Source organism: Myzus persicae, unplaced genomic scaffold (assembly GCF_001856785.1).
Source record: "Myzus persicae strain clone G006 unplaced genomic scaffold, MPER_G0061.0, whole genome shotgun sequence".
NCBI lineage: Eukaryota > Metazoa > Arthropoda > Insecta > Hemiptera > Aphididae > Myzus > Myzus persicae.
This window is the reverse complement of record NW_019103863.1, coordinates 161813-188106: the sequence shown is the minus strand read 5'-3', so window position 1 is coordinate 188106 and position 26294 is coordinate 161813. Positions and strand designations below refer to the sequence as shown.

The 26294-nt window shown below is 28.2% G+C and overlaps 2 protein-coding genes across 3 annotated transcripts in view; one reads left to right on the top strand and one right to left on the bottom strand.

Moving 5' to 3' along the window:
• The window catches only part of LOC111035575 (orexin receptor type 2-like), a 52328-nt gene that overhangs the window by 1179 nt on the left and 24855 nt on the right, over positions 1 to 26294 (top strand). The gene's annotated exons all lie outside the window — the stretch shown is intronic.
• On the bottom strand, positions 1911 to 4122 carry LOC111035574. Its single transcript, XM_022317248.1, has one exon. It carries the CDS (start codon positions 3658 to 3660, stop codon positions 2245 to 2247), a length of 1416 nt encoding a protein of 471 aa, XP_022172940.1. The 5' UTR covers positions 3661 to 4122; the 3' UTR covers positions 1911 to 2244.

Genomic DNA, 26294 nt, shown 5'->3' with positions numbered 1-26294 from the left:
GTATAGCAGTATAGTAGTTATATAATATGTTTAATGTTTAAATACTCTACATGGTTGTTATATTTTTTACGTAGTAATCAACAACTAAAATTAATGTGAATTAATCTTCAAAAATAATAATAATAATAATATGGTTAAAAGAACACAATTATAATCAACATATCAAGTAAATATTGTTCAGAAATAATAAATAAATATAGATATGTATATTTTATCTTTTAAAAATGGCGTAGCTAAATTAAAATAAAATCACATTCAATGTTTGGTTAACGAAAACAATGCAAAAGTATTCGGTATACGGTTATATATTTTTAAATATATACTTTTAAATTTTTTTGTATATTTTAAAACTCCTAAAAAAGTGATTTTTTAAAAATAAATGTGCTCTTTCACGTCAATAATTCACGAGAGAAAATTTATAGAAATTAAAAGTTAAAAGTCAAATAACAAAAATTAAACACCTTGAACACTCTCGATTAAATGATGAAATGAGTACCCATATTCTGAAGTGAAAAAGGATTAACCGTGGGGATAAATAAATGTAATTTAGTGGAAACCTCGTGTTCGACACGAGTTGAAGTTCGAGAAAGGCGTTGCATCGTGTTCGCATGTGTGTGAGGGAATTTTTAAATATGTATATTTTAGCAGCAGTAATAGCACTTCAATCGCGTACCTAAGGGTAATAAATTTGAAAGTCGTTATTAATGTTTGAAACTTGAAACCCACAAGTTCTGCACACGTGAGTTACTGCCTATTAATAAAGCACTGCATGATTAATGCTATACAAATGTATGTATAATGTATACCTAATGTATTATATAATTTCCTGTTATTATTCTTTACGAACAATTAACTCCATCGCCGTAACAGTATGCGCATTCACGTAAAAAGTCGACGAATGTCAAAAGACGAATTTAGTAACACTACACGCGGCACATTAATAAAAATGGCACAGCACGTGGGTAATTATAACCATTACATATTATTCAAGTACTCAAATATTATATAATACGATATTGCAGCTAGACTAGAAAGTCTGAAAGCCTTAAATTTCTAATGGGAATGGATCACACGAGTGCGATAACACGCGACGGTTACAAATAACGATATAATATATTATAACGAGCGATATGACAGTAACTGTTGTAGTAGGTACACACATGACATTAAAATTAAATATTTGTACGTTATTATTACGCGTTGGCCCAGACCAAATTAAATGCAGCAATTATCTGGCTCGGGAAATCAAAACTAAAAACTAATGTTGAATTATAAAACATAAATAAATTACACGGGTCAACAACGGTTTTATCGCTATATTATATTATTGATTTAAATAAAGAAGTTTAAGTATTAAATAACTCGGAATGCTAATCACCTCGTAATTGTTTTATAAGACACTAGTTATTAATTTAGCAGCGACGTAAAAATTCGCAACTCAGTTTCGCGTAGGTGTAATGCAACAAAAGTTTTTCCTCAGTAGTTGGGTAAACTTAGAATTTATTACTCGAAAACTGAAGTCAGCCGATTCTTGTGAGTTTTCACGATTCGCGAAACAAAAATAGTGGAATTTCAAACGTGTTAAGATAATATGATGTAAATCACAATAATTAAATGCATTAACATAATATTCAATACGAAACAACTGTATTTGGAGAAGAAACTTAAGCGTTTTTGCATGCGTACATAATTATTATGAAGCTTGAATAATCATAAAACACGAGATCAAATAAATCCATGCAAATTTTAAGAATAAATTATTGTGGATAGTTCGGTCAATACCGATATGTAAATCGATATATCAGTAAAATTAATTCAAATATCAGTAGGTAATTATGTTTTCCTTAGATAAATCATCGTTAAGAGTTGATAAATTAAATACGAGTAAGTTGCTACGGATGTAACACGATTGCGCCCAGCTTACCTTTTTCCATTCAAAAAACGCAATACGATTGCGCTCGACCAATTAGCAATATTGCGCCCGTCTATAACCTTTTTTACCTGCATAAAACGCAACACGATTGCGCTCTTAATAATTTTCCTTCCCAATTTTACAGGCTTAGGACTGACAACAAAATTAAATTGTTGGCTTGGTTAAAAATTTTGAGTTACAATTTTTTTTTTTTAATAATAATACCCTAATAGTAACTCTAGCATAGATATTTCTTTTTAATTAAAAATGTCCAATTAAATATTTTTTTAATTATAATAATAATAAGAATAAAAATAATACAAATGTATAAATTACAATTTTGTGGCACAAAATTTTGGTCCCATTACTTTCAAATATTCTAGCAGAGATATTTCATTTTTTTCTAATTTTGTCCATGTTTCCGTTATAAATGTCAATTTATCAATTTGTTCTTTTCGTGGTTTGTTTTTATTATTCGTTTTAATACTACTAATTTTTAAGTATGTTTCACTTTGAATGTCTAATAATATATTAATAACTTCATGAATTGAAGGATGTGATGTGTAAAACTGCGAATTATAATGTCGGTGGAATGATTCTGGTCCATTGGTTGTTCGAGCTTCTTCTGAAGGTTTACCAGCCCATACAAATGGTGGAAAAACCGCTTCAGGGCATACATAATTGTCAAATATATAATCCGAAAAATAAAAGTTGTCAGTAGGAGCATTTTCGATTAAACAAGAAAAGCCATCACCGACTAAATTTTCGGGTAAAAAACCAAGAGCGAAAAAACATTTTAACCAAAGGCCTATTTCTGACTTTGAATTATATTCTTTTAATAAGTCGCTATTGCTTTGGATTTTTCTGAACCAACTTTGACCTAAGTGGAATCTACAGGCCATAATTTTGCTATTCGGAAAACATTCTTTAATAGCATTGTGTGCGCTTTTTTCGAAATCGAAATGAAAATTACAATTAGCCAATGATATTAATACATTTATGCCTGTCAACTTTAAACATAATTTTATAATAGTGCGCCACATATCTACATAATATTCAGTTGATTTTGACGTCAAAAAACAGTATATTAAAGGAATATAAAAACCGTTTTGTAGCGTATGAATTGTGTACAGTTGATCATAGTATTTTGGCGAATGTAAAAATGTGCCATCAGCAAAAATATGATTTGAACGACTTAATATATCCAGATTAGTTGGGCAAGTCAATACAACTATATTTGAAATTTCTTCCATGTAGCAAAAATATTCATCTAAATTAGTTTTAAGAGTATCGCGCAAGTTAAACAATTGAAATTTTGATTCTTCCAGTGATTTTGGAATTGTTGGTAATTTTTTTTTACGGAAATCGTACATACTTTTTCTCCATAATTTGATATCAGAATGGACGGTTTGTAAATCATTTTCAGTGCTACGTAGTTCTTGTCGAATTATTTTGTTCGGCCTTGTGAATAAGTCGTTTTCACATTTTCTTTTAATTCGTGAATTTATTATTTGTCTACTAACGATATTTTCCGAAATATTTTCATGATTGTGTTCATTAAGCATGCTAAGAACTTTCGTAACATTATTGTCAACGTATATACTCGATTGGCAATTTTTGTTAGTACACCGATACCGAATACTGCCTACGCTTTTAAGTATTTTATATTCCCTATATTTATGACCATTTACTAATATGCATGGTTTACCTTTCTCAGTCTCGAACTTTTTTGATATACATAGATCCATGTTTTACACTATTATTATTTTCACGACGATACACTTTACGGAACAGCTAGTGAGTTAAACACGGTTTAAAATAGTTAACAGTCAACAGCCAACAGTCAATTGCAGCTCAAATGTAAAGTCCGATCACGACACTATCATTGACGCATACTGATATCTGCAGTCCATGGATAATAAGATAAATTAACAATAAAACATTATCTCGATTACTCGGTTGTACATATGGGGAAATCAAATCCAAGGAAAACCAAGTCCGACTGTATTTTTAAATAGTGTACTAGAAAATCGTTATATAACATATACATATACGGGACAAACACATATTATATATATATTAGATCGCAATCGTGTTGCGTTTTATGCAGGTAAAAAAGGTTATAGACTGGCGCGATAGTGCTAATTGGTCGAGCGCAATCGTATTGCGTTTTTTGAATGGAAAAAGGTAAGCTGGGCGCAATCGTGGTTCACCGGTTGCTACAGCCAGATGTTATAACATAAGATTATAATAATTTTAAGAAATACACCAAAACAGATTCGTTTAATTCACGAATATTTATTAAACATGTTAATCGAATGTGTCATTTTTAAAATTAGTTTTTAAGGAAATAATGTCAATGTCAAAATCCCGATCACTTATTTTACAAATGTCATTAAAAATTATTTCAAATGTTTACATATAACATAATACAATCAAAAACGTAGTCCTATGAAAGGTAGTAAAATATTTCACTTGTCTTGACTTCGTTTTACTCCAAACAGATACTATTCATAAAACTATAACTATAAAACTTCGACATTTTTTAATTGTATTTTACAATAATTAATTAAAACAAAAAATGATTAATTTACAACACAAAAATAAACAAACAATTTGTCTTCCGGTAAGATAATTTAAGACAGAATATTTTGTACTTGCAGAGTGAAAAGTAAAGGTGCTGAGGATCGGCTAAATAAGTGACAACCCCTATAAATACTGATATACCTCCAAACACATTTTGCTTTTGGCCAATCCAATAACCAGTAGTACCAACCACCTACAAACTGAACAAAATTTAATAATAATATTATACAAATACTATATTTAAGATATATCTCCAAAAACTATTTCGTGTAGGTAGTAACCCGCAAGAATCTAATTAAAATACTACCACTACAAAGTTGAATTTTACAAACAAATCTACTCTCAAATCAATTCGGACGTATGGTGCATTTACCCGGATCCTGGCAAACTATCAAATACGATCATATAACAGACTTTCCAATTTCAAAACACTCCATATTATTACAAACGTTCTTAGTCGAACTAACCTAACTTTGATCTTCGCTTTAGAGCTTAAACAAACAGTTACAAATGCAATAGGAAATCGAATACATCAGCAGTATATTTCAGTAAAATACGTCTCATAGAAAATCACACGACACCAGAGAATTTCTGTAATCATAGACAAGTTATCATAAACTACTAATACGAAATTACAAAAATTATAACTTGTTAAAATAATTCAAGATTTCTAGATTATTACGGTTCAATCCGTATGAGAATAATTATTATACTTTTATTTTATTATATTTCATCAATATCAACAAGCTTGGAATTATAATATGTGCAACACTGTACAAGAATTATTTGTATATAATTAAATAGTATTAATTATTATAATGATATGACAGAAATGTGTTTAAGAGTGTTGGTAAGACATTTATCAGTTTATCACCCAAATAAAAGAGAAGTAAGAAATGCAACGAAATAGCGTCGAGGACCCTGTTCGTATTGTTGATAGGATTGGTAGTTCAAAAGAGAGATTAATAGTTGTACAAACCACACTTACTTTTGGATTACATAAAATGCATGAGTTCAAAGGATTTCCCGAAACTTTTTACTTTTTACTACAGACATGGACAATAAAATTAATTTATCTTCCACTAGACCGGCAATACTCAAATTCAATGCATTCAATCAAAATATGCGATAAGTCTAACGTTTGATAAATTGTTAACTTTTTTTTTATTATAAGTTGAAAATTTACATGGAAATAGACCACTAACTTTTTAAATTGATAGTGCACTTCATCTTTGATTCAATAAAATAAATCTGTAGATAGGTACCTACTGTTCAATTTCAGCATAACAACTTTTTTTAAGTTTTCTGGTAATTCTTACGTTGGCCTCTCTTTTCATTACACTCATCATAATTCAGGTTTATGATATGAACTTACATTTTATAGAAGAAGTTATCACATTTGGTACCTAGCTATCATATTATTCTAAAAACGAAAGCAGAGCTATGTAGCATCATCCAAAAATAAAATAAATATGTTATGGACAACCTAAATAATTTTGTGTAAATTGACCTTAGACGTCTAAAATAAAATCTGTATAATTAATTATCAATTGTAAATTGGACACATTTTTCCATTTCCGGGTTTTAGAATGTTGAATTTGTAGTTCATACTCGAAAATATAACAAACGAATTTACTCGTTTTTTTACGAATAATAATATTATAACTCCAACATTTCCATCTCTTACAGTTGGAACTGTGTAAATTGTATTATTATTAAATTTAAACCTAGCTGAGAATAGATGCTTTCTTTTTGATTTCTATATAATTATCAAAGCATGAAGATGGTTCTGAAAATACAAAATACATTTTCATTTTTTTCAAGTGTACACAAAACATTGAAAAATCCCACTGAAGTAATTGTGCTTAGTTCTAACCTCTGTTATGCATTAAGTTATATTACATAAATATTAAAAATTTAAACACAAAAATGTATGACTCCGAAGTAAAAGTGTCTAAAGTTAAAAAGGCATATTTGATATACGTAAGTATAATTTATTCTCCGTCATACACCTCATGACGTGTGATATATTTAAGACCCTTCTCCGTGTTTCACTCGTCATAATTTATTGTAACATATTATATTAGCCATCTACGTATGTTTATTCTGAAGGTTTTTTTTAATACTTTTATTTTTTACAAAGTTATTAGTTCTAAATGACTGAACACTTCAACACTGGGTAGTGGGTTATAAAGAAAATCAACACGGCTAAAATTATTTTTGATGTGTTAACACCTTAGCTCTCGGCAAACGAATCTTTTCTCAAAGGCTGGACCTAATCGGCGTATAACCAGTGTAACTGTAACGTTTTAAACATCGGAACTTTTCTTGAAACTTCGGTTATGTTCGTTACTCACACACACTTTACAAATGGACTCGTGTGTCTTCTTGGCAATCAACCAGAAGATACTTTCTGAATCAACGAATCGATGCCATTATAAAATGTTTATACATTACGTTCTAGTCCTTTACACTTCGAGTGGATCTCGTGAACTTGGTGAATACCACGGAAGTATTCCAATTATAGGTACTGGAGAGGACTTCAATAGCAACTTTCTTCAGATGAGGAAGAACCTTGAAAATAAGTACAAATCGTAATGTAACAATAACCAATTCAAAAAGTACAATCGAGTTGAATCGACGCCCTGTTTTTGAGAAATTTGAAAACACTCGAACCGGAAATATACATTTTATACTTTAACTATCATAAACCAATCATTTCATGTACATGCAAATCGCAGTCATAAAATATTTTCTGGTTCCAGACTTGGTACAATTTATTTTTTCATTGAAATCCATACAATACATCCTTCTTCTGATCATTACTCTTGAGAGTACAGTAACTCATTCATATTGATGGACAAACTGTGAGTATTGATTCAGTATTTGCCCCGTATTTTCTCTTGAAATTTATCAAATTCTGGTCGAAACAAAATCGCATGTTGTTTTTTAGTTTTGAACGTATTTGAAATCACATGTTTACACATTGGGAGGCTTCGACTAGACTCCTTCTTTTATATTATTGCTACGTAGGTGACGATACCTTAATTTAGAAAATGTATTCACAGCGAGTGAAATATTATGGAAAGAGGTTTTTACTATATTCGCTATACATATAGAACAGTGAAACATTTTTTACCGATGTGCTCTCTCAAATAATATATGATTCGTTTCTTAGAAAAATTAGTAAAATTAGTAAATGCTTTGAAATAAAATAGGGTAACTGCCAAAAAAACTGTTTTGAATATAAAATTCAGACAATCAACGAGATGAAAAAAAAATAATAAATTTGATATTTCACAAAACTTGATCTTTATAAATTATAGAACTTACTACTTACATTAAATTAAATAAATTTAAAAATATAAAAATACGAAAATAAACATTACAAATTGATACAAAACGTTTAATAAAACGAAAGAATTAGAATGAATAATTAAACTATGCAAAATAAAAAAAAAATAGCATGAAAGACATTAACGTTTTACCTTTAAAAATATTTGCAAAAGGGTTCAACTCAACATACGTCCATCAATAGGTAACCTAAAAATAATAATTTTTAATGCACAAATAAGAAAAACTGAACTATATATAAAAAATATAATCGGATTAAAATTTTTCTGATAAATTTCTACTATTATAACTATTCAACCATGAGAAATTTGGATGATAAACAAATTCAAAATCGTTATTTGTATATTAAAGTATATTTACCATCGTTTGTCATTGTTTTTATACAAATAATAAATCTCTATAAAATTACCTAACGGACTAGTAATATAAACATTTTGACATTTAATACTATCGATTTTGGAGCACTTACTCAACATGAAAAAATGTTAACAAACATACAAGAAAAACGAATTCCATTATAATTATATATTCGAAGGGATGAACTGCATTATTTCATTATTTTTAAAATAATAAATTTTGTTTAATGTTTGATGAATGTTTTCACGTTAAGCATTGTGTTTAGTAATTTAAATAATTCACATACTCCTCACGTATCTCTCGTATTTGTGTCACTGGATAGTCTGAATTAGAAATATTTGTGAAACTAAAATGTAATCATCCGAAACTGACAATATTGTATTTAGTATATTGTGAAGTTTATAGATAATTTAGTTACACTTATAGATGAGTAATTTTCAATTCAAATGACCTTTAAAAAAACTCTCAACATTTCAATAGCTCTTGTCACAACCACTATTCTAGTTTCCAGTCACGTTAGGATTCGCTCGAGTGAACAAAAATGAAAAGACGATATGGGTTCTTAGAAAATTGTTCCTTGTGTAAACTCGAGTAGATTGCAAAAGGACAATAATCGATTTCAGTCAAGACATCACCAAAAATCATTTCTAATAAAATTATATTCAAAACATATAACACAATATTTCAATACAACTATTACAATATGGGTGCATTAATGTATATTTCGATACTTACAAATGACAATTATAATTATCCAACATTGAAGCTTATTGTGTTCATCCGATACAATATTATTCTAACACGTTTTTATCCAACACCCAGAAAATAAAAAAATTTCAATGTTCAGCATTTTACTATTTATTAGATTTAGGTAGCTTGTCTATTGTTCTACGATAATATTACAATATAAATTAGCATTCCATATTATTATGGTCAAAAGATATTAGGTAAAGCCCGAGATAAAATCCTGTGGATAATTAATAATCTGCGTCGCTTACGTAAATAATCAATTTGTACCTTAATTAGAAGAATTAACCTAACCATGTCGATAACTATAAATACCGTCTATATGACATGTATTAAATTCAGATTTTTTTTGAACGAAATAATAAAAACGATAAAAATAATAAACAAGTAAAAAAACTGAAAACCACTAATTTGTTAACATCATAATTTAATCGCACTGCAAATATTATTCGCCGTGTAAATGATATCTTTGTGTATGTATTCAATTAGTTTCATGTTTCAATATATGCGATTTATTAAGATAAAATACCGAATTTGGTTCAAAATAGATGTCGCATAATCGTATAATACATTGTACGAACAAACTTAAGTTCATATAAGTTTGCGAATCGTCTGAAACCAGTAGTCCTATTACTCGACATACCACCGTTATTTAAAAATAAGATTATCGATCGTTTTAGGCGATGAATCATTATTTTTATTTTGAAATCAAAGTCCGAACATAATAATCAAATTAGTAGTAATAATCAATTGATAATAATTTCATCGAAAAGATGAATTTGCTCGTATACTTACATATAGATAGTCGAACGTCTAGAGAACGAAATCGATATAAATAGAATATACGAAAATCGATGCGAAGACGATTCGAACAAAATCAGTGGCAGCCAGTGATTAAAGCCATATGATATTATATAGAAATCTTTCGTACATAACAATATGTCGTCTCCTGTCTCGTTATTATCGCAGGTTTACACATAATGTTATTGAACTCTGCCCGGAAAGAAAAATCAAGTAAAATTGAGTTCATGTAAACTCTGTCAATGAAGCAAGTCATGTCACAGTATACAATTAATTTATAGGACAGGTATTATGTACATTATTATAATATAAAAAAAAACAAAAGACAAATCAATAAAAATAATAATTGTCACAACAAATCATCCAAATTGTCATGTATACATATTATCATAATAAATAATTGTAATAATCATAAAATATGTATCTAGCAACCTAGGTATGTTATGTTATGCTATAATATGTTGAACTGTGAACTGTATTGATGAGATACAATTTGTAGATACTCTGTCTTCTCAGTCCAATACAAATCCATTATCGGAACTATTTATAACGTTCTCTAACACTATCGTTTTGGATTTTTGAGCTTCTTTAGTTGAGGTATATTATTAAGTTTTACATAAGCACTGGTTGAGTTTCTACACATCCATTACAGGTAAGAAAATAAAAATGACGGAGTTTACATGAGACCTTTTTGTCTAACCGGTATTCTAGCGGAGTTCGCAATCTCCCATTCCATTATATAACTATTCCTATATACACATTTACATACATTTTATAAAACTGGCTGAGCATACGCTAGACAATAATAATATTCTGACACGTTAAATTGGTATTATTATTATTATTATTATTATTATTATTATTATTATTATTATTATTATTATTATTATTATTGTCTAACGCGGATGAAAACGTTTTGCGACTCTGTCGAGGAAAACAATCGGATCGTGACACAATGCGTATAGAACGCCGTGTAAATACGCGACTATCAGGCTTCTACGATAAATAATTGTTATTGTCAAATCAAAAACCGCTTGGCTGTTATGCCATCCCCCTTTAAATGGAGTCACGCGTTATATTATTATTTATTCCGCGAGGAACGACGACGGTTTCGCGGTGGTGGAAAAACGTGCCACGTTATGTGACTGCGTGTCGAAAACTCATTGGCGACGACGGTCATAATATTATATGCTTTCAAGTCTTAAACGTGCCACAAATACGTCATGCAGAGGTGTAATAGTCGTAGGTTTGCTTACTATTATAATGTCAGTGGACATTTGAAAACTCGCTAGTCGTATTTAAGTGTAATTTATACGGGGAGAATCACCTGCAATCGCCGACAACGCTCACCCCCGTTCCCCCCTTCGATAACGAATTAATTACTAAATACTGATTTTTTTAAATTTATGTGTAGTTATTACATGCTTTTATTACCATATTATTTTCAAATATTTAGATTTTGATGTAATTTATGTAATATTCTGTGTCAATACATGCTCAATATATTTTTCCAAATTTCAACCACTCTTTTTACCGTATGTAGATGACTTTTGTGTTGAAAATGTTATGCGACTAAATATAGATTTGAAAAAATAGTTTCTGAGTTATCAATATGTATTGGCTACGCATAACCAAAATGTATGGTAATTAAGTCTAATGAATTTCCTTGTACGATATATATGAACAAGGCAGTCTTGTCGGACTTAGTCGTCCCTTAAGTTTCCGTTTGATATTTGTTGATCGTCATAAACAATAAACTATTTAATTTATCATAATCACTCATGGTGTTGTTTGATGTATTGTTATAAGTTTGAAAAAAAATATATATTAAGCAGCACCCGTCATACCTCAACCCCAGAACTGGTGTTTGAAAACAACAGAATATTATTAGGTAACATAATAACAAAGGACTCGTCACACGAGTTCGTAAACGATTTTTCTAAAATTCGTGAACATTCCTGTGCACAAAACAATTAAGTATTATTCTTTCATATTGTTTACGCCAAAAGTGAGACAATGTCTCACAGATTCGATGGTTACGGTTAATAATTAATGTCGTAATAAATATTATAGATACGAGTGTTGGTTGTCCTGGTTTTTCACCAAGCTAATTTATATTCATCTCAATCGAGAAAATGAAAATAATTTGATCACGCATCAAACCTATAGCACATAATATCACAATGAATTCGTCTACATTAAATTTGTTCTCCAATAAGTCGCTGCAAAGTTTGTCGGTGAGCTCTACTACTGTCCGTAGTACATTTCAATAATTTCATAAAATTACGCTGCAATATCTGCAACCATCATCTCCATCATCTGTGGATAGTTCAATAATATTATATAGCCATTGCAGTATCGACGTATCATTACCTCTGTACAGTCAGATAATATATTATTATTATCATTATTATACTAACGTGTTACACTGATATCGCAAAAAATGTATTACGACCTATATATGGTTTTTTTTTTTTAGTTTTTACCCACTTACGATGTTTCGTAATTTAATAAGTTCTATAAAATGTATAATACTTTGTTTTATATATTTCGAAATTTTTCACACATGACTCATACGGTAATAATATTATGTATATCGTTCTTATTGATGTATTTCACTAAGTCGGTGTATACTGTAAAAAGTCAAATAAAATGAGTGTAATCCTCAGCGTGCATTCTCGCTCGCAAACACACTTGGAAAAATGTCAAACTTTTTTTTTATGTCATCCATAACCGTTTGTCGAAAATCGATTCCGGAAAATAACCAAGGGATTATTTTAAACAATATCCTTTCGATGACGCCGAAAAATTAAAACAACATTCAATCAAAAACCGAGATTGATCTCGTGCTATAACGAACGTCAACTATATCACATTAAGCGACGTTTATTTACGTGATTCAATTTTATTTCAAAAACATCATCAGCGCATTGTGTTTATTAATCGTTAATCACGCCAAACAATTAAATAAAATCATTATTTTTATACACCGTCAGATTATTATCTAATAGCCTATAGGCTATTATAAAACAATTAGTTATTTTATAATGATATTATTTTATAGTATCAGCATATTATAGTTTGACCCATTAAATAACCTACGGGAAATAAATTTATGTAAAAAAATAAACATAGAGCTTACTGTTTTAAATCTATCCTTGAGGCTTTTGATCGATAGGAAATTTCGTTCTTAAGAAAAACAATCTCACGGCTTAGTTTACTTACCATAAGCATATTTTGCAAACTATGTTTAGAGTTATGCACTCACTATAGATATAATAGGATGTAATCATTATTCGTTGGATTCGTTAGATGTTATTGCATATAAATTTGTTGAAATTAATAGTAAGACTCCGAGTAATGACGTACTGAAAACTTTTTAATGAACAATCTTTTTAAGAACATATTAAAAGTATGCTTGTAAAGTAGGATGTTCATATTTATATGGACTTAGTAAGATGGCTGCAGCTTATGATGTAATAATTTTTGAAAAAAGACGCCATGACATCTTTATGGATCAAAACATTCAAAACTACTTGTGCAATGCATTCATTTAAAACTTGATAATAATATAATACGTGAAAATGTTAAGAAAATTAAATTAAGTAGAAGCAAATAAAAAAACATTTCGCAGCACGCATTTGTAATCACGGTTTTAAAAACTAAAATATCTCTAAAATAATACTTTTTGTAGAATATAATATTATATAATCAAGTAGAACCAACAAATAGGTACCTATTACTGTAGATACTTAAAACGTTCACCAAATGTTTATATTAGTATTTTTATGTATCATAAAATGTTCTAAATATTTTGACTCTTATTGAGCTATTAACAGACATTAACGATTTTGAATTTTATTTTTGTTTTCTTTCTATAAATATCGATAAAAAGAAGTTCGAAAATGTAATACAAGGTTTATTCGTGAGTTTTCATTGTCACAATTTAAAAACATAAGATACATAAGAACGATTTATACAATGGATTTTTTTTATAAGCATTTAAAGATTAGGTAAGGAACAAATTTCATCAAAATTATTACCTTTTGCTAACAATTTTGTAGTTAACAGTTAATAAAATGTATTTTTTTTTTTAGCAAAGGATTGACATTAAAATACAAGGTTCTTCGTCAATACCTTATTCTTTACAATGTAACCAAAACTTGTGTTCCTGAAAAAAAAAAATTACGGGACTACAGTGTGTTTCTGCATTGTCTTCACTGAATTTTAAAATTAAATTAAAATTTATATGAAATGTATATTATTATACCATTGTTGTTTAATAATTTTTTTAAATTTTGTAAAACAATTATTTAAATTTGCAATATAATTTATATAAAAAAGTACGTTCTGTGGAAATGCTTTTTTTTAATATTTGATGATTTAGAGACTTATGTTAACGTTACGTCATTACATGGCTGACTAATATACTGACTGTCTATCTGATCAACGTAGAATCTAAACTATGATAGCTAGAGATTTGGCATTTTGACAGTACCTTTGTTTCATAATGTAAGTTCACACTGAGAAAGGATTTTCCAAAATCCCATTTTTAAAGAGATGCTCTCACACAGGGATTTGTTGACTTGTGAAAAACGAATATTTTTTGTGTACATAGGGTTGCTATTGGTTACAGAATATAAAATAGTTGCTATGGTTGGATATAATTTTATACCTGTATTTCATTGCTTCAAGTAACATACATATTTGTATAAAGTACATAGTGACATCACATACATTGTCACTTGAAAAATTTAAAATAATAAAATAAAATCACATGTAATAAACACAGGTAGTTAATAATGTGAACTATAACTTTTAAAATAAACAATAATATTGTAACATTGTAATACAGTAAAGTCAAGTCGACAGTATTGATAACACAACGCATAAAACCACACGAGCAACATCAAAGTGCATATTTCTAAAAACAACTCCACTCTCCCATACGGATCATCAATTTTTTGGTTAAAATTGTTTCAATCGTCCAAACGACTACAACTCGTATTATTTGGTATCTCAGACGGGTGGCAAAAATGTATTGAATAGATAAGCCATGGGTAACAGCTATTATATACCTAATATAAAGGTCAGTGTACCTACAACGGAGACTTATGGAATCGAAAATTACTCTTAAGGTTTAGATAATAGATTGAACTAGTTATTGGATGTCGGTCGAACCTCCTTTAATAATATTAAAATCATAACCGCATATTCATTTATTTCTGCTTGCAATTTGTTGCACGTAAGAAAATAAATTTACCTACTAATTACCATCCGCTGCAGGTTGATTGGCCGTCTCGGTCTTATTCATCCCTCCGGGGCAACGCCGGATACGGGATAATACAGCTGCTCGTATAAAATAATTTGTAAGATACTATACATATTATCATAAAGGTTTTGTGTTAATATCATTCATATTTGTTTTGTTGTGTAAAATATGATAAATAGATATTGTGCATAAAATATAAAACGTTACAAGCGTAAATGTCAAACCATAAAGTGAGCTATATAACATTGTTATCCATTTATTGTATGACACATTTTTCAAATTCAATTGAATTACCTATTATACGGTAGTGTTTCACACGTCACTTGGTAATGAAATATCCTATATAACAATATAACATATTTTATGAACGTATTAGGTAGGTAGGTGGAATGCAGAATATTTTTTAATGTTCCTGTTCATTTACTTTGTGAAAAATGTTTATCATTTACATACTGTATCTCATCAATTCGAAAATAATGTTCTAATCGTGATCAACAATGGAAAAAAAGACTATAGTTAATGTAATGGGCTTTTATAAATAATTTACCAAAGTCCTCCGTCTTCGTTTGAATTGGTCAAAAAATTGTAAAAATGTATGTAAATGTGATTAGCAGCCATAGATTTATGTCACACCAAAATGAGTTTCGCCAAAGGTTAATTGGTTTATCATGTTAATAGTTAGGTTAATTGACACAGCAATTACATTTTCGTATGAAAACAAATCACAGCGGTTTAGTTGAAATGTTTATGTCAGTAAATTGATATTTACTTACAGTATCTTAAAAAACATAAGTTCGATATTTTAAAAATCCTAATAATAATAATAGTTACAAATTTATGAATTTCCAATATAATAATTTTATTGGTAAATATTTTATGGATTGGTCAGATACAGATATTTTTTAAGAAATAAAAATTGTTATTTGAATTTGTTGTTAAAATTATCATAGACGTGTGACGTAGTTCGCCACGACGACAAACAGACGATGACGTCAATAGCGACATCGAAATTCAAAACTAATCAAAAAACTCTTTCATTAAAACTATTGTTTTAACTTAAGTTTTTTTCTACTCAACCTTTTCTATCTAACCGTATGAAATAAAATATAACTACCAAAAAAAAAAAAAAAAACGGTAAACATTTTTAATATAAAATAAAAATAGTTTTGAAGATTTTTTTATTAGTTATAGATACCCAGCTCTCGGGCAACATTATTAATGGACATATAACAAATAAATACATTTGCATCAAATACCCTGTACTTTACAATTGCGACAGGTTTTTGATTAAAATCAAAACTTCTACGTATCAAGCAAGTTTACGTAAACGTGTTTCGTTAGTACTTACTTAAAGAGAAAGTTGAGAAAATCCATGTGTAGAAGTGATATGCGTTTAAGTAAGTTTGATAGAAAACTCGTCGCAAACGCAGCACGCAAGATTTAATGCTCCGGTTTAATTTATAGCAATAATATATGATATAAGACTTTGAAATTTGAGTTGATTAAATATTTTTGTGGTATTAAACCTATATGTTGTTATTTATGGCATTCGTTAATATTGTTGTTCATGAACTCACTTAATTAATATACTAACCTTTCGGTTCCTATTTAAGTCTCGAAATTATTTCGAACGAAAGTAAAATAACTAGCTCTTCCATTATTTAAAGTTAAAAATGGCAATAAAAAATATTTTTTATGAAGAACCTATATCTATTTTTATTTTATTTTTTCTCATTGAACTTAAGCATCGGCAATTACTCATTAGTATAGTGTAGGGTGGTTACAGAAACACGGGAATGTGTAGGGCGAGAATTTGTCACTAAAACCCCGAGTGATCACCCATCCGGGAGCTAGGAGGACGCCGGACGATCATTGGCCGAAACACTCATTAGCGTGACTGTACCCAAACACTTGCCACACCACTACACCAGCCCCCCCCCTACAATTTTTATATTGTAATATTTAATACCGAACAATAAATGTTTTCGATAACACGGCGTTATGTTTAGGCAATATTGGTACATGGCTGAATACCACGGACTTGAGATGTATAATAGTATAATTTTGTTTTCATGTTAAAAGCATTTTAGTTCAGTAATTTAATTAAATTCCCAACACCGTTTGTATACTGTTATTACTCACACGTGAGCCATGATTTAGCATTTATCTTTATAAATATTATGTCACACGTTGCAGTACGGCAGTGGTAGTCTGTTGTAGTTCATCAAGTGATTTCACACTTCCTTCTGTATGACAAAACATAATTACTTCTCAAAACAAAACGTTAAGATCCACTTAATTAAACTCAAGATTCGATCACAAAATAACTCCAGCGTATCCTCAATACAACCAATGTACTTAAATAAATAGTAAAATATTATAATATTATGTATTTATATTTTGCTCGTTGTTATAATAATTATAGCGACACAATACTTTTGTAATTTGTATTAAAATATACTATTTAACAATACGAGTTATACTTAAAAACGTACTAATTTTCCAATAAGTGCTAAATTAATATTTCGATCGATGAAGTATAAATATACTTGTGTATTAAACACGATTTAATTATTCATAACCTGAGACTAATTTATACAACGTAATTGTTTAGAGGCTGACATGTTACTATAAGGCCAAAATCATTCAGAAAATGTGTTGAGTTAATGAAATATAACATCGGAACATTAATGTTAATGAATTGCAATGAGTGTATGAGTGTAATGTACTTTGCGAAACTTACAAGCAATTAATATGTAAACCATGTCTAGGAGGTAAACTAATCAAATATCAATTATAGAGTGGCTTTTGTACTTAACAGTTAACAAAGGTAATAATACTAATGTTACATATTAATTACACAAATCATGTACAGCTAGACAGTTGGACATCTTAAAAAGAACCTAGTCACGTATCGCAGTTTAAGTTAAATGAGTTCATGACAGTAATATTCATGAGCAAAATTAAATTTTACAATAAAATTTTTTTTTTAAATAAAACAATTCATTTGAGCATTATATTTTATAACAACTTTTCATTTATAATCGTACGAAATTATGTATTACAAATTATACTGTATTTTGTAATTTTTGTAGAAGGTATTTGTATTTTTATCATTAAATGGCATACAAATAATATTTTTAAATTGGTTTTAAATTAAACGTCCGATATAATGAAAAATATTTGTTTATATCTATTACATATATTTACATATGACAATAAATTATTATAGTAGTACATAGTTATCTTGGAAAACAACCAACTAACGCAAATGATGAATTGAGTATCTTAAGTTATCACAATAAATCAATAGTTAGAAATGCTAGTATGTTATATAACTTAACACTTACTAATCGCTAAACTTCCAATTAGACACCCAAACATATATCTAATAATAAATACAGGCATTCTAGTTTCAAATTTAGTTCAAATTTTAACACAATGGCACCTAATAAAGTTTCGTAAATTCTAAAAAAATATATTTGTGAGATGTCATTCAATCTTAAACTGCTGTTAATAATTATTGTTATGACTCATAACTTATGAGTTTTGTATATTTGAATCGTTTATATATGTTTACATGTTAAACGAGCTCTTCACGAGTTAATTGTAATAGTTTTTTTTAATCATACTTTTAGAGGTAATTCATAAAAATGTAAAATGTTCTAACAATAATACCAAATGAAAACATAAATTTCTCAAAATGCTTAATTTATAAATGGTCAGGGAACGCAAAATATGTTAATAATAAATAAATTATTCCCACTCAAATAATTGGTGGAGTAAAAATTCAAAGACGAATTTTGAGACTAAAATAACATTAATTCAACTCTCATGGCTTGACAATATTATTAAAGTCAATTTGGATATATTATATCGTGGGTTCGAATTTCAAATACCAATAAAATACAAGTGTTCAATTCTCAAAAAAAAAAAACTTAAATCGATAAAAATAAGTATTTTTAATTCAAGTAACTGTTTTTATATGTTTAATTTAATAATATAAAATGTAACATAATGTTAGGTGTTAAACACGAAAGAACTTTAGAACAATATTATCATATTTTGTTATTACCCATTTGACCTCTTAACAGGATAAGCAGAGCACACATTTTGTTTCACCGTGAAACTATGGTCTTATAATACATATTTGATATAATAATTAACCTTAACTCTTGTAATAAAATACGTAATTTCACCACTACATTACATAACATAAAGAGATTTCAAAACTTTTCCTTACAGCTTAATACTGTTGTTGCTTCATGTCTGTCATATCGTTAGAAATTCTGAAAACTTGGAAGTGTAGCTTTACTATCTAATAACTTGCCAATAATTTATTTTATTTTAAAACGGATATCTGAACATATTTGGACGATGGACAATGGCGGTATTTTACCTAAAGTTTAAGGTATCTGATTACAACAATGTCTTGAACTGTGTTATGTATCAACATAACTAGCTGAATATCAGCAATAGACTCAAGATAATATACAGATGTATCTGTCCTCAGCAAAACTGTTAAATATGGTGAAAAAAAAAACAATTATTATTGTATTAGTCGCATAACAATAACGGAACATCTGGTTGAACAAAATCGATAAAATTATTTTAATAAACGGTAGATTGACACATCTCACGAGAAAAACTTACTGTTCAGATGATGTCTTACAAATAATGAGTGGCCCTACAATATATTATAGTATATACTATACGTATATAAACAAAAAATAATTGTTGGTCTTGAACAGCGATTGGGGCAGTTTTTTCAAGCGGTAGTAAGCTGTGTTATCATCGAATGGTCGGTGCAAAAAAAAAGGACGACTACAAAAAAACACCTGAGTCGAATCACAGTTTACAACAGCTAAGTAGGTATATAGATATTATTATATCACAGAATGGATTTCAAATGTTCTAAAACGATTCTGATGTCTGTGGGTTGCGAATTATTGTCCTTACGGTTGCCTACACAACGAGTTGTTACGCAACACTGATGACAAAATTATAAAAACAAAAACAAGCGAAATGGAAATCAACAAGACACAAAATACGAATTTCGTATTGTATTTTTGTGAGGTAGAATTTTTCACTTTTGCGTAAATGAAATATATGTTTTGTTGTTATTTATTACTTTAATCATTTTACCTTGCAATTTTATTTTTTTATTTTGATTTAATACAAGATTATTTTTCCGTATTAAACGTCAAATTGTACAACGATTCCGTTTACTAATAGGGTTTTATAGGCGCATAAACATCCATGATGAAAATCAGCTTGAGGCCGAAAAAAGACTTTCAGCCCCCTTTACGAACGAAATAAAACATCATTTTTAAAGGTACATACGATTATAATAATATTATCCATAACGTCTTTGGAAAGCTGTACTGTACAGAATATGTTCTTAGTAAAAGTAATACAAATTTAACTTAAAATATTCCTCATTTTCCATAAATTGCTTGCATAAATGACAATCTTCTTTCATTATTTCAAAAATAATTTATAAAAAGGGAAACTCCGGTGTAAAAAAAAAACACTCATAATATTGAAAGAACCGTTTGGACAAATACATTATTCACTCGACACTCATATAATCTAAAATACGTAGAAAAAAACTACGGTCACCACGATATGACGATATGAGCATCCTTTGTAATACATTTTTATTGATATGTGCCCATCATTATTATTCAATTAAACAAATCATACAATTTTTGTAATATTATATAAACATAAAACCCCCTCGAAAAAAAAATGTTTGACGGGAGTAAATATTAAAAATTAGGTACCTATATCTTGTATTTGATCAAAACAGTTGGGTTAAAAGTTATTACTGGCACGCATTGGAATCAGAATGTTTTAATATTTTTATATAATAAAAAACTATGGACTTCAAGCTGCTATGCACTCATAATTAATTGCGTATAATCGTTTTTCAGGCGTTCACAAATTGCACTTACATTAATAAATTCCAGATATATTTGAGCACAAATTGTTTACTTGTATATTTAATCAGTGTTTATGAACTTTGAAATTGCCAATATAACATTAAAGTTGAACTTAATGTGAATCAATCAAACTGCTGTACAGTTTTTTTCCTCAAAATATTTCTCTATAAAAATCATATAATGTTGTTGTGTGCGTTTATATAAACTAAGACTTTTAATGCGATGCTATTGTTGTGCAATGTCGTATAATTAGCGATAGCAAGACCACAAACTGTATTGTAATTAGAAGACGATCGATAATACTTAAGACAATATGATGGACTATTGCCATCAGATACCTATGGAAGCTGAAACAACGATATTCGAAAGTTTATAAATCAACAAAAATGATTTTTATAAACACAAAAATGGCAATGACAGAAATCAACTGGTGGCTGGTGTTAGCAATTTAAGAACTTATAAGAAATTAAAAACTGTACCAAATATCATAAATTATTTATAAAAGGATAAAAATAAAAATAATTTAAGTGTTTAGGCCTTTAGGGGTTTTAACTTTTATACTTTCAAATATTTATTATATATTAAATCGTCAAACTAATAATTGTTCAATGATACAAAGTTATTTACTGTAAGTGGTAGTACACGTAAATGTGTAAAAAAACCGATGGTCACAAAAAATGGTATTTTAACATCTATATATGAGAATAAACATTTATATGAATTTTTATTTATATGAATAAATTTAAAAAAAGTACTTTTAAATTTTGATACAAAAATTGTGATTTTACATTTTCAGTGTTTGTTTAATCGTTGGAATTAACTTTGAATCCTCAAAATAATGTCAAGTGCATACAAAAATCTCTTAATATTATATAATCCACATTCAATTTTTATTTATTTTAGATTTGAGGAATTAATGTATTAATTTTACAACGATGTGTGTTTTTAGTTTGTGTAGAATGTTTTTATCATTAATTCCAAACTTTTTTTAGAGTTATTTTATAGTATAATAACATTGTTGAAATAAATTACATTAGATAAACTGCAATTTAAAAAAAAAACATATTATTTATTTATTGAATTTCAAAAATGCTGGCTACTTTCCAAAGTTACTATCATTACGTTAAAAGTAAATTATGCTTAGAACTTCTCAGTTATAGTGTTATAGGTACGATTTTAAATTACTGCAATAAGTGTTCAAACATTTGTAAAGGAAACTCATAGAATTTATGTAACAAACAATTATGTAAAACATCTTATTTAGATGATGAACTTATTGCACCGACATAATGAATCGAGGGTTTACACACACACAAACCCATTTTTTTGTATACGGGTGGGCTACCATGCTTTTTGTAATATTAACTATTTGGAGAACATTGCTGTTCATTGAGTATTATAGATATAGTATACTTATATATAAATAATTATTATTTTAATATAATTAATTATAGAATTTATAAAAATCATCAAGCGGAAAGTCATTATACAGTCATTAATAATTTTTTATAATAATTAATAATTATCAAAAGTACATGATAAGAATCTAATGATCACCAACAATGTAACACTGTATATTAAAAGAAAAAAAATGTGTGCACTTATTAACACGGATTTAAAAAGATTATATATTATTTTATATTAAATATCTTAAGACTTGAAATATATAATTCTAAGATTTAATAGAATTGCACTCTCGGCTATCGGTGTCAAATGGTGGTTGTACAAAAAATAATATTTTTTCAGCTGAACCTTTTTGAATTGTACCAAATATAAAGCACAGTCATCGAAAAAGGTCTAAAACAAAAGATAGCTAAAAAAACCTTTTTACAGTGTAGAATTGTCTACGTATACTACAAGACTTATAGATTTAACGTGGTTAAACGAAGTTTAACTGTTACCTACACAGTACACAAAGTCACGTAGAAAAACTAAATTTACATCATTATAATATTTCGTTGTAGCTCTTTGACATGTCAAAATCAAGAATTATCCCAAAATAATATTATGAAACTAGAGATACGTTTTCCACCATTCAAAAGTAGTGCAACTAACATTAGAACATAATTTGCATACAAATAAATAAAAAACGATTAATATTCATATTATAAGATAATCACTAATAAGTTATAAGCCGTATTTGGCACTATTTGCCTCTGGTAAATTCGTTGGATACACATTAACTAAATTTACTAGATATATTTAATTTTAGTTGTTTTCAATATGTTTAAGTTAATAGTTGCCAAGATTACCCTACTAATTAAAAAGTTAGATTGGATAAACATGTTTTTTTTTCTAAATGCTATTTAATTAAAGTACATAATCCAACATTTCCCATACTGTCATGAGACGTTAATCCCGAGTACCGAAGAAATTATGAATATTAGTGGGTCAACTTAATTTTTAATTGAAAAACTTTAAGTCCCGGAACACAGCAAAAAAACAAGAGCTCATAAGTTCTGTGATATGCATTTGAGACAACCTTGGGTCTGTCATTATTTAACAGCATATCATTAAAATAAAATAAATGGTAAAAATTATTAAATACTATTAACAAAATAATACTAGAGAAGAGACTAACAAATCAATGTTTACTCTCTTCTGGCAAAATATAATTTTCATTCTCTAAAATAGTACATAACATAAAATAATAACATAAATATTTTTATAGTTCGACAATAATAATATGTATGAAGATTATCGCTATCACATTATATTTACATCGAAATACGGGTACACACGAATTGCGTACCAAAACAGGTAAACGAACCTTTTTGAACGAATTGCGTCCCGGACGCAATTCGTGTTACCTTTTCATCTACGGTTAATTATTGTAAGGGGTTCTTAAAGTGATATCGCCATAATAAAGATATGTCAAGTTAAATAAAAAAAATTTTAATTTAATAATTGTAAAAATATTATAATATCATAATAATATAAATTATAAGTCATAATAATATACTTATTTATAAAAAAAAATTAAAATTGAATTGTAAAAATATAATGTCATAATCAATCACATACCTATTATAAAAAAATGTAAATTTAATAATTGTAAAAATATAATAATATCATTTTCTGTATTTATATTTATTGGCTAATGTATTAACATAGTCTTTAATTGTAATCTCATTATTGTTTAATTGTTTAATTTTATTTTCTAAAAATAGTATTCTTTGTCTTATTGCTTTTCTAGGTACTCGTTGTTTTTCTAGACTAAACACGGCTAATACGCCATGTATAGCTCCGGCCCAAAAGTACAAACCACTAAAAACAAGTTTTCACTTAACATTATTATGTTAATGATACCTATTTAATTATTATTATTATTATTTTTTTTAAATTTAAAAATATCAAAATCAAAAATAAATTTGGAAACCACTGGAAAGCTCAAAAAAAAAATGTTAAATTAAAAGGTAACACGAATTGCGTCCGGGACGCAATTCGTTCAAAAAGGTTCGTCTACCTGTTTTGGTACGCAATTCGTGTGCACCGATGTTTTCACTCAAAACTTTGGTTTGTTCGTACCTATTCGGGCTATTATACATTTGAATTTGCATTAGTGTGCTATGGACATAACTAGGACATTATTAGGTATACCTTTTAAGAGCAAACCTACCTTTTAGATTATCTTTATACTTATTCAGACGATATAAAACGCCATGGTTGACGACTGATTGCCTCCACGTTTGGTCGTAGTTATTGGTTTTTCGTAGTTTCTGCAGTGACATCAAACACTTCGTATAACTTACATTACCGAACGTAATGTGTACACTATACACAAGTCACGACGCATATTATTTCATTTCCATCGGTTTGGGGTTTCCTACAAATTATCGGAAATAATTAAATAAAACAAAAAAATCCGTAGGTCTTTACTTATCGTGATAGATTAATAATTTAACGTTGAATAATAACACAGCTGTAATAAATTGAGACACAGTCAAATTTATATAGATTAAGACATAAATTAATAAATCACGTAAAATATATATGACTATATACAAAAATTTAACTCTATTAATCTCACATAACAACATAATACCCATCACACCCCTCAAAAGCATTAACAATACTTGCGTACACATTGATTATACAAAGTAAATCAACAAGCATGAGCACCCTCGATTTTTTTCTTTATCAATGGATTTATTCGAATTTTGATTTTTAGAACTTTTAAGTGTACTTAGAGGACCTTAAGTATTTGAAAAAATATAGTCCTTGAGTAGGTATACTTAAAAATACAAAAACTCAAAATTTGAATAGTATATGTACGCGTTAAGAAAAAAATATGAGGTTAAGTATGCTTAGATATCACCTAGTTTGTAACTTTGATAAGCTGACTACTCGAAAGAATAAAAAACAGATTTGAAATAAATATAAATAAGTGTTATCCAATGGTATTGTGTGATGTTTACCTTAAAATAGTATATATTGTATGCATGTGAAATTGGTATACTACCAGTAGTCTTAAAATCTGCGAATTTTACATTATTCAAACACAAAATTCTAAAAGTTTGATGTTATTCAATACAACACATGGAGTGATCGTAATACCTCGACAACGTTATTTTATATTTTACTAGGAGCTTTATAATATTTGCTTTTATATTTATGTTATAACCACCTGTAGCTGGTAAGAATACGCTAGCTACTTTCAAAGCATAAATGTCAAATAAAATACAGACTAAAATCTTTTATCGTATTTTATGAACAAGGTAGTTATTTCAATAGTAACAATTTTGGAATAAAGTGTATTTTTTCTATTTTTCATTTTTATGGTTTTTGAATCATTAGAATCGTAGAAAAAAATGTATTCTGTAATTTAAAAAAAAATAATTAAAATTATAAACAATGTAGGTTTATAATGACTTCAAACTTTTTAAAACCATATGTTCAAAATGTTAAATACTTTTTGAGATAGTCTATTATTATCCTGTATAATACGATGAGAATTAATTATTTGTGACCAAAAATATAAACATATGAAGATGTCAGTGATAATATCTTTACTCATGTCTACGATACAAACCTTATCGGACTTCAAAGAGTGTTATGGAGGAGATAAACATTTTCTGTTTGATTTTTATGTTCCCAAAGTGGTAAAGTTTTATAAAATGTGACGGTTTAAAAGTCATGGTTTGAACGCATTACTGTGGTTAAATTTGTTTTTTTTTGGAAGTAAAAGAACCTAAAAGTTTCAGCCATTGAGTAAAAATTGAATTTTTAGTGTTGAATTAAATTGCATACATAGGTGGTTACCAGCTAATTTCTAAACTTTAAAACACAGAAGTTCTCAAAAAAATAATGTATTAGTTAA

Coding starts and splice junctions, on each gene's coding strand:
- LOC111035574 (XM_022317248.1), bottom strand. CDS start 3,660: ATGGATCTATGTATATCAAAAAAGTTCGAGACTGAGAAAGGTAAACCA.